Below are 11523 nucleotides of genomic sequence, written 5' to 3' on the forward strand. Positions count from 1 at the left end.
TCCATCTTTCCTTCCTATCTTCTTTTCCTTCTTTCCGTCCATCTTTCCTTCCTCCCTTTCTTACCACCTTTCTTTCTTCCTTCTGTCCGTCCTTCCTGTCTTCCCTCCCTCCTACCTTCCATCTTTCCTTCCTTCCTTTCTTCCATCTTTCCTTCCTATCTTCTTTTCGTTCGTTCGTTCCTTCCCTCCTTCATTCCATCTGTCCTTACACTCCCTTTCTTCCCTCCTTCATTCCATCTGTCCTTACTCCCTTTCTTCCTTCTGTCCTTACTCCCTTTCTTCCTTCATTCTGTCGGTCCTTCCTGTCTTCCCTCCCACCTTCCATCTTTCCTTCCTGTCTTCTTTTCGTTCGTTCCTTCCTTCCCTCCTTCATTCCATCTGTCTTTACAATCCCTTTCTTCCTTCTGTCCTTACTCCCTTTCGTCCATCTGTCCTTACTCCCTTTCTTCCATCTGTCCTCACTCCCTTTCTTCCTTCTGTCCTTACTCCCTTTTCTTCCATCTGTCCTTCATTCTGTCGGTCCTTCCTGTCTTCCCTCCCACCTTCCATCTTTCCTTCCTTCCTTTCTTCCATCTTTCCTTCCTGTCTTCTTTTCGTTCCTTCCTTCCTTCCCTCCTTCATTCCATCTGTCCTTACTCCCTTTCTTCCTTCTGTCCTTACTCCCTTTCTTCCTTCTGTCCTTCATTCTGTCGGTCCTTCCTGTCTTCCCTCCCACCTTCCATCTTTCCTTCCTTCCTTTCTTCCATCTTTCCTTCCTGTCTTCTTTTCGTTCGTTCCTTCCTTCCCTCCTTCATTCCATCTGTCCTTACTCCCTTTCCTCCTTCTGTCTTAACTCCCTTTCTTCCTTCTGTCCTTACTCCCTTTCCTCCTTCTGTCCTTACTCCCTTTTCTTCGATCTGTCCTTACTCCCTTTTCTTTCATCTGTCCTTACTCCCTTTTCTTTCATCTGTCCTTACTCCCTTTCTTCCTTCATTCTGTCTGTCCTCCCTCCCTCCGTTCCATCTTTCCTTCCTGTCTTCTTTTCATTCCTTCCTCCCTTCCATCTTTTTAATGTTCCGGCCCACATGAGATCAGATTGGGCTGTATACGTTTCCCTTGAATGAGTTTGACACTCCTGTTAATGAGTCACAATCCCAAAAAACCAAAGTGCTCCACTCACCCTGTGAGTTCCCGATGCCGAGGTGCATCATGGCGGCCGGCAGGTTCCCGGTGCTGCTGCCCCCGCTGAGATTGGGGTACCCTCCATTGTCATCTGGGTCCAGCGGTGTGGAGAGGGGGGAGGGGAAGTGCAGGTTGCTGAGGTCGGGCAGCGAGCCGCCTGTATTTAACGAGCTCTGGTAGTGGGACAGACTGGGGTTCTGCTCCGGAGACGGGAATATGCTACAGAGAAAGAAACAAAAGCTGGTTTGACTCAACAGGAACAACACAGATGCTCATAATCCATTTATTTCCTATAAATATTGTTCATAATTAAAGACTGGGTCGTTATAATAGGCTGTCATTGCTGTTTCAAAATAACAATACATTTCTTTGACTCCCATCTATTTGTTCTAGCCTCTACTTCTTCTTTTTTTTTTTTCCCGCCCCCTCTCTCCATTCACTGGATTCTTTCTCTAATATTAATTTCTGCTCATATGCTGCACTAACAGCATATGAGCAGCAAACTGTGACTCATTGTTGTCTGCGCACACAAAACAATGAACCAACGCTTGCCTCCACAAACAAACACACGTGTCTCTCTGTCAGGAAAAAGAAAAAAGCCTGAAATAAAAAGAGGCCAAAGCAGCTCGGCGCCTGCTGTGTGTGTGTGTGTGTGTGTGTGTGTGTGTGTGTGTGTGTGTGTGTGTGTGTGTGTGTGTGTGTGTACGTTTTTCAAGCATTTATTTCCACATTAGACAAAAGGGCATCTTTCTAATAAAATCGCAGCTCTCACTATTGTTATTTAAAATGACTGTATTGCTTTATATATATGACTATAACAGATGCTTTAAAACATGTATGATCTACAACGTCTACTCATAAACACGGGACAGGAAAACGGCTGCTGTAAAGCTTTTGGAATTAGACGTTAAAAAAAAAAAAAATGGAGACATCCGTTTCCCTGTAAACCGTGACATGACACCGGAGGTCATTTGCAATGGTAAGACAATGGCATTCGAAAAACCGCTGCTAAACAATGCCAGCGGAATCTGGATCGTAATAACAACCCCTCTGTTCCTCTTATTTTAAAAGGTGTAAAAGAGGAACACAGACATCCTGTTTGATGAGGCGGGAATGTGCGGCATCTCATTTCTAGGATTCCATTGTTTCTGTTTGACGCCGACGATGGAAAACACCTGTATCCTATTTTGAGAAAGACCGTATCTGATTTAGGGGGGGAATTAGCGGCAACAATAATGTTTTGTGTAAAATAACAATACTGGAAAGAAATTAATTAATTGTTTAAATAAGCAATAACACATGAGAGGTATATGGATGAGGAGGGGATGAGTTAAGTTAATAGGTTAGTTTATTTATTATTCTGTCAATGGGTGAATACTTCCCAATGCAAACATAATTTAATAAGATATCACCAGTGATGTTTCAAGCCTTGCACTCTTCTTCAGACTCTGTCTCTCTCTGAAGAAGAGCATAAAGGTCCGTCCACACTGAGAACGATAACATCCTGTAAACAGCAGTGTCAAGGACGCACTGTGCTCTGCAGCTAATTACTGAAGAACTGTTACTGCTGTAGTACAATGCACGGAGAAATAAAAAGAAAAAGCAGCAGAGTGCAGAGGTGTGTGCTGATTCATGGTGTCGATCAGAAGTATTTCAGACACTAGCTGCTGTGATGTTTCAGTATTTACAGATGTTGAAGCGCAGTGTGTAAAACTGCACCGCTGCAGCAGTGACACACAGTAATAGCTCAGATCCGCTTACAAAGATCTGCTGACTTTGTTTATTTTTTTAACATTATAATAGAGAACAAAGCTACAACATCTTTGTAATAATAAAGACCTCTCTAAATAAATCACCTCTGTCATCCTGCTCCAATTTACAGCGAGTCAGTCCGTGGTGAGAGAGGAGCAAAGTTGCATTAAAAATAACTAAATAAGGATTTTGAAAGTGATTCCTACCACAATGCATTTATAGTTATCGTTCTCAGTGTGGACGGCCTTTAAGGCTTGGAACGTCTTTGGTGACATCCTGTTAAATTATGCATACTGCATTGGGAGCTGCTGTGTGCATGGACTTTTTTCTGCTGTAACAGATTCAGTTATTTGGTCCAGCACCTGCTTTCTTATTGTGGATGTGCTCGTCTACTGCATACATTTTTGAATACTTGGGTTGTTAATACATTTGGGATTTATAAATTATATATCAGTTAATGGAGGAGAAGTGCTACAGAACTACTTTCTACTCCTTTTTCGAACCCAGTTATTGTAGTTTTGTTTTGTTTTTTTACAATTTTTAAGAATTGTTTTAGGTCTTTTTTGGCCTTTATTGGACGGTCGGTGGCAAAGAAGCCAACATGAAACAAGGCGAGAGAGAAATGGGTTTGACATGTAACAAATGTCCCTTCCCAGACTCGAACCAGGGACATTGTGGGTATATGAGGGGTATATGAGGGGCGGCTGTGGCTCAGGAGGTAGAGCGGTCATCCTCCAATTGGAAGATTGGCGGTTCGTTTCCCGGCTCCTCCAGTCTACATGTCGATGTGTCCTTGGGCAAGACACTTAACCCCTAATTGCTCCCGTTGCTGTGCCATCGGTGTATGAATGCGAGTGAATGGTTAGCTTCCTCCTGATGTGCAGGTTGGCACCCTGCGTGGTAGCTGCCTGCCATCAGTGTATGAATGTGTGTGAATGGGATGAATGAGTTGTAGTGTAAAGCCTAGACTGGGAAAAACTAGAAAGGCGCTATATAAGTACAGTCCATTTACCATCATTTTATTTACCATATGGCATGCGCTATAATCACTCGGCAATAAGGGCGCTCCCTGGTTGTTTCTTTATGATTTTTATTCTCATATTAGAAATAAATATACTCAAATCAAACCAACTTAAATCATGTTGACCCTTTCATTTTCTCCTCAGACTTACTTGATTCCAGGCACTTCACAGGATTTAGGCCTTGATGCCAGAGTCTGGACCTGAAATACAAACACAAAAAATTACAATTATGCCAAAAACATTGATCTCTATATTTCAAAATAACACAAATCTGTAAAAATATATTCACACTCCTTTTCCACGACCACGCAATAACACTTCTAAACTTAACAAATGCATTACTACTTCCAGGTTAATTGCATCGATTTCTTTTAGGCAATTAAGGATATAAAAGTATAATGGCATTAAGGACGGGATTGGCAACAAGGAGGAGAGGAATGTGGCTGCCAATGGGTTTGGTGCCATCTTGTAATTAAGGATTAGCTGATCCAACTTTTTTCCTCTATCTCAACGCAGTATCTGCCAGTGCAAAGTATAAATTAGAAACCAGCGCTCTCTATTTAAAAATCTGTATATGTGACTGTTGGAAGTTGATAAACCTTCTTTTTATGAAGGTAACATGAGGTGAGGGATCGCTGTTGAGGCCAAATGTGATCGAATGGAAACAGAAACACTAAATACTTATTATTAGATGGACAAAGAAGCTGTACTTCATGTGGATCAGTGCCGTAATGGCTGATAACCAATCCACTTAATACAGTCATTATCAGCACTGATACTGATTCTAAGTATTAGATTGGTGCATCCTGATGGGTAATGACTTCCTTCAAGGATTGGATGAGCAAAGATGAGCCTGAGACACTTGTTTTCGAGTCTAAAAAGTTTTTATATGTTGTGATCAGACAGCACGATGATGTCCGTACCCAAAAAGATGCTGATTGATAAATGATATACTATAAAAACTGGTGTATAAGATGCACCTTTAATGCAATATTGTTTCATTTAAAAGTGGGGTGCGACTTATTCACCAGTAAAATACAGAGAGGTTGGATCTGGATATGATAATAGGTATCTAAAAGGGCCGTCCACACTAAGAACAATAACTAGAACCTTAAACATGAAGATGTGAGTGTCCTCACTTATGAACTATAATGTTCTATATACAGCAAGTGTCAAGCATGTGCTGCGCCCTCCAGCTGTGTCTGCAGCTAATGAAAATAGACCTGTTAAAGCTGTATGTTGTAAAGAAAAAAAAGTGGTATTTCAGACACTAGTTGCTGTGATGTTTCAGTATTTACAGACCAAACTGATGTTGAAGCGTGACTCGGGTGCAGTAATCTATTTGTGCACAGCTACAGCTCTGATGAAGAGTATTTTGGACTCCAGTAAGCACACAGCTACAAGTTACTGTGTTCTTTTAAAAGGTTTAATTGAAACTCAGCCTAACCTGAACCCAGTCTGAGTTAATATAGCGGTCTAGTTCAGTTAAAGCTGCAGTTGGTAAGTCTTATAAAAGTAACTTTTTGTCATATTTGCTAAAACTGTCACTATGTAAAGATAACATTACATGAAACTAGTAATCTGTAAAAAAAAAAACAAAAAAAAAAAACAGGCTCATTTAGCCCCATCTATTGCTCCTACTGCAAATTGGCAAATTGCCAGAATCCAACGCGACCGGACAACAAGAACCAATCAGAGCCAGGATGGTGTCTGATGGAGTGTCTGACAGCTGTCAATCACTGCTCACGCGCACACAGCCCCTCCCCCTTCCTCCTCAGCTCGGGAGAGCGGCTTCAGGAGCGTAGAGAAAGTAATGGCGCCGCAACAACCATCAGCGAGGACAAAACTACCGATACCTCCGTTACCAACAACAGCATACACGGTCGCATGCCGTCACGCGCATGGCAGCCTCCTCTGGGGGAGGGACTTTGGAGGCAGAGCAGGAGTACAGCGGAGAGGGAGGGGGAGGGGGGAGGGGGAGGGGGAGGGATCTGAAAGTTGTACTTCTTCAAATTTGACGCTAAGTCCTCTCTCTCCTCAAAGTTACCAGCTGCAGCTTTAAATAAATTATTACCGGACCATCAACCACTAACCCAACGCACTGTTTCAGGTGTAATATGTGTGTGTTTTGGAGTATAAACATATGTATTTTAAATGAATAACTACTGGTGCATTTAAATAAACCAGCCTTTTAATAGAAAAGGGTTTTTCCCAGCATGACACCCCCCCCCCCCCCAAATAGACAGCGACTTATACACCAGTTTTTACGGTATATGATCTGTTGCCATATCAAATAAAGATAATTAATTGTGTGTGTTGGACAAAAACCAGTATGTCAAATCATTTTTTATTTTTTTACCCTTTTCATGTCTGGTTTGACAACATGCAGGATTTCCTACGTAATATGATTTGGACGCCACTGTTGTTGACGTTACTGATTCCAGAGATGTGTCTCATCCTCATTTGGCCCATCCTACCTGATCACCTTTTCATGGCAGTGCAGGAAAGACTGGTTTAACGTGTCGTCTGATGTGCTTTGGCCATAATCGCAGCAGGATTTAAGGCGCCACAATCGCCTAAATCTGCCGTAGTAACCATTCTCCAAACACACTAAAAAGGAATACAGCTGCTGATTTTCTACATTTTTCTTATTGTAAGCCAATCTCATAGTAGTCGATGCTGTTAACAAGTCCTGTGTGTGTTTCTAAATCCTAATACATTTTATTGCTCTGTGCCGTAGACCCTCCCTTGTTTCCCAAAGACTATTAAAAACACATCAGTGAGTCACACCGCTGCACCGGGTGACACGTTCCTCCATTATGAAGAGTTTGGTCACGTTCATTTGTTTAGAAAACGGCTCCAAAGATTAATAACGGTGATCACATTTTCAGTCTCCGGAGAGTAGTTCAGTGTTAGGCAGACATACACCGCTAAGGATGTCCAGGAGCACAGTTGTTATTGTAAACTATTTAACTTGTATGAAGTTGTATGAACACGTGATTATTTACGCAATAGAAGCTGGGCAATTTCCCTCTGGATCCTGTGTTTTGCTGGTAATAGCTGGAGGCAATAAAGATCTAAAGTTATGACCCCAAATTAACAATACACCACTATTTATGGCCAAGCATTAGAGTTGGCTGTTGCCTTCCTCTTCTGAATACTCCAGCTCATACTAGGCCTACTTTTGTTGGACGATATATAGTCTCAGAAATAAACGATAAACAATAGTATTGTCATTTAAACATCAATTTATACCACTGATATAATGATAATATAATAGCATTCAAACTTTTTAAAGTGGGACAAATGGATGATTTGTTTTTTTGGTATTAATCGTTGTGAAGACAATATGTTGATATGATAGTTTTAAGAGCCCTAATTGAAACCTATATCAATATTTAAGAGTTTTAAAGCACTTATGAAGATATAATGATAATATAATAGCTCTTAATCAGCGCTTTCAAACTCTTTATAGATATATGCGTCAGTTAGGCTCCTAAAACTATCATATCAACATACTGTCGTGACAAAAACCATACCACAATTGACTTCAACTGTTAGTTAGTTACTGTTGCTATGCTTGCTAAGCTAGTGTAGACCTGTCACTACTATAACTACTTTTATTGGACGATATATTGTCTCAGAAATAATCGCGATAAACGATATTATTGTCATTTGAAGATCATTTTATACCACTGATATAATGATAATATAATAGTATAATAATGTAAAGGGGGAGTGGGACTGCTATTATGGTTGGGGACAGAGTTATTTACCTTTAATTCTTCTGCAGTCTCCACTCAGGACGAGCACAGTGAGGAATGGAGGACACTACTCACTTAGCCAATGTGACATGAATAGCCTCTTAGCTGCTAATGTGAAGTGTGGCAATACTGAGGTCAAAGGTCATGGCCATGTATCACACGATGAGTCAATATTCACAATTATCGTGACAGGCCTAGCTCATACAAGTACATTTCTATGAATCCGTCACATCAGTCATATATTCATAATTGTTGTATCGATCAGTCTTTGGCCCGAACATTGTTTAATAACCTGTAAAAACAAGTCTACAGCACAGAGGATAAAGATATATCAGGCTTTGGATGACCAGGCTCTTCAGTATACATATCGCAGACCTTCACATAACGAACCGAGCCCTTAATACGTCTATTTTTGGGGGTTTTCTAACTGTACCTCGGACACGTTTTTAAGACTCAGGGAGATGGCGCCTTCCAGTCGGCAGCCCCAAAGCTTTTGAATAGTCTCCCAATATGCTTGAGGTTGTTGGATACTGCGGACTCATTTAAAAAGCACCTTAAAAAAAACCATCTGTTCAGACAGGCATGTAGGTAGTTTGTGGTAATTCATGTTTTAACTTGACACACATATGTCTGTTTCCCTGTCTTTATTTTTATTTATCTCGGATTTTATATGATGTTTAGTTGGTTTTTGTTCATTTTGAATGTGAGGCACTTTGTGACTGTATAACAATAAATAATAACAATTTAAAAAGTATTGACATTTGCGAGCCTTATCCTTCACGCGTGAGGTCCGATCTCCACGTTACAGTCGCTTGAGTTTGGAGTTTTCATCGTCGGCATGGCAACAAAGCGAGAAAAAGTTTAAAAAAAACCAATAGTCTCACCTTCTTGGCTTCCCACAGCTGCTTGGGAAGGGGCTTATTGACACCTAATAGGCTCTCCTCGTTCGACAGGGTGGGAAAAGAGAAGACTGCAGAGAGGAAGGCGAAGCTTTTTATTATGAAGCATATGTTGTGCAGAGAAAATGACGTAAAACCCATCTCGATTGATTATTAAAAAGAAAGGAAGAAGTGCAACTCACCATCTCCAGAACCATCCACCTCTGCCTCGTTTACACTAGCTGCATGCCAGCCTCCACGAGAAACAAACAGGAGCAAAAAAGAGGGATGGGGAAGGGGAGGAGGGGGGGATGGAGGGATGATTGATTGGAGAAATAAAGAAAAACATAATGAAACAAAAGGCGGAGGGGGAAGAAAAAAAAAAAAGAGCAAATTCAATATTAACCAGCTTTTTTCTTCTTTTTAACTATCCAGGCGTGTTTGGCACAATAATCAGACAGGAACAGACCCTTTGGAATAAAACACACTGCAATTATGGTGCAGTTTCATAAAAAACAACAGCTGGGCATCTGGCATCAGTGTTGTTAAAAGAAATGAAGAAAGGGAAGAGAGAAATTAAAGAATTAAAGATAATGGCATTATTCTTTTTTGCCAATTGTCTTTTTCCTTCTTTTAACTTTTGCCTATTCTGTGCCTTACTCATGTTTAGCAATAATAATACTTCCTGCCCCTGCCCCTGCCCCCCCCCCCCCCCAAAATCCCCTCCCTTAATACCCTTGTTGCTTATTAGGAAAATATGTTTGGCTTTTTTTTCTCGGACTTAAACTTCTCTTACATAAGCTCTTTGATCGCCCACCATCCCTTCTCCCATCCATGCTCTCATTCTTTCAGAGAGAGAGAGAGAGAGAGAGAGAGAGAGAGAGAGAGGCTTGTTTGGAGCAGATGGGACGATAATAAAGGGCGATACAATGCGACGGCGTAATTTCATTTCCCTTTCAAAAGGTGTCTTGTTGCTGTTGCTCATAGAGGCATGAGTGGGACAGAAACAGGACAACTGGGATGGAAAATGGCTGGCTTGTGTCCCTGGCTGGATAACACACACACACACACACACACACACACACACACACACACACACACACACACACACACACACACACACACACACACACACACACACACACACACACACACACACACACACACACACACACACACACACACACACACACACACCATGCAATGTGCTCTGTGTGTGTTGTAAATGCACAGGATTAAGAGAAAGTACAGTCTCCTGCCAGAGCATACCAGCAATCAAAAAGCTGGTCAGGCTGCAGCAGTAACGTTAGATCTCCTCTAAACTAAAGCTTCTCCTTTTCCATTGACAATAACTGGCAGAAGAAGAAATCTCACTAACACTGCACTCCTCTGCTTTAAGTGTTTCCACCCCGGCAGAGTGACTCATCGCTGTAATTCCTAGTTAGATGCTTCTTTAATCAGCGGGAGATTAACACCACTCGAAACCCACTGAAACCTCGAGAGGTGTCAACGAGACCCCCGGGGCTTCTCAGGTACTGTCCAGCGCCAGTAAGCGGTGAAGTGGTGAAGCGATGAGGCGGTATCGCTCGTTCCCTGCTGTGAACCAGTTCAGGGTCGTGGCCTCTTTCTTTGCAATGAAAGGAAACACAGCCTGTGCAGCAATGTGTAGCATGAGCTGCTGGACTCTATAGCATAGGACGCTATCTAAAACCTCAAAGGCAGACCAGGTCAACTATGGGGAAATATTTACTTATATGTGCAGTCTAGGCCGGCTGGCACCTCTGCACTACATGAGGCAATGCATAAGAGCAGAGCTGAAACTGTTAAATAATGGATTTTGATAACCAATTTAATCAAAGTTTGGTTGTAGCTTCTTAAATTGGAATATATTGTGGTTTTCTTAAGACTCCTGTGTTGGTAGACGAAATATCTTTGGGTTTTGGACTGTTGGTCATTTTAAAGGACACGTGTGATGAGCATTTGGGTCAGTGACATATAAGGGTTTTTGTTGGTTTTATGTCATTTGAAATGACATTTGCACCATTTTTTTAACCAAAAGACTCAATGCTCCTAAAAATGTCAAATGGTGTAACCACAAAAGAATGATACATATTCAATATTTTATCACCTACAGTGTATTTAAGTGGACTTATACTAATAATGACTTCAAATGTTTCCTGATCTCCATGGTTACCAGATGGAATGTAATATTTAGAACAATTGTATTCCATTACCTTTATTTAATATAAAAGTTATAATGTAAGATCATGCCAAACTAGTTGATATGGTGTTTTATTGACAATTTACTGTTTTTAAGCAAGTTGAATTATTTGGTACAAAGTTTTTATGGTTACACCACTTAGACATTTTTGCCATAATCATCTAATATATTCTCTCAAAATGGATTAAAAGCAGAAATTTGATGCTGGGTCCACAAAAAAAGAATGTGTGCAAGTTATTCATACGTTTATTTTCACATTTTAACTCCTTTAAATTTAAACTAAACCACCTCGAACCACCCATTTATTGCCATTCGCTGACATTTTAAACAACTAAATCAATAAAATGTTGGTAGATGAATTGTTACTGAAAATAATTATTAGCTGCAGAATTTCATTAGACGCCGGTACGACAGGGAGCAATCGTGAACTTGAAATTCTTGATATCGTAGTAGTTCAGTAAGCAACATACACACGGGCCACATATCCAACTGGGTCAAAGCTCAAGCCATTTAAACACAACAGACACGGCGTTATTAATCATATTTCTACACTGTGTTGACTCTGTTTGTATATATATATATATATGAGACTCATACTTGGCCCAGATCTTAAAGGCAATATCCTGTTTAAACTTGTTGGCTAAACACAGCGTGAGTGGTAATCCACCGGAGGAGCACTTCTGTCATCCACTCCACACTTCACGAGGCGCTGAGATCAGACAAAA

General features: G+C 40.9%; 1 protein-coding gene across 1 annotated transcript in view; it reads right to left on the reverse strand.

Moving 5' to 3' along the window:
• The window catches only part of crtc3 (CREB regulated transcription coactivator 3), a gene marked incomplete in the record, with an annotated part of 72437 nt that overhangs the window by 18396 nt on the left and 42518 nt on the right, over positions 1-11523 (reverse strand). The window contains 4 exon segments of the mRNA XM_062419433.1: positions 1160-1380; positions 4086-4135; positions 8584-8669; positions 8781-8831. Of these exon segments, the coding sequence (XP_062275417.1) occupies positions 1160-1380; positions 4086-4135; positions 8584-8669; positions 8781-8831 (408 nt within the window).

This window comes from Scomber scombrus, chromosome 1, assembly GCF_963691925.1.
Source record: "Scomber scombrus chromosome 1, fScoSco1.1, whole genome shotgun sequence".
In the NCBI taxonomy this organism is placed as follows: domain Eukaryota; kingdom Metazoa; phylum Chordata; class Actinopteri; order Scombriformes; family Scombridae; genus Scomber; species Scomber scombrus.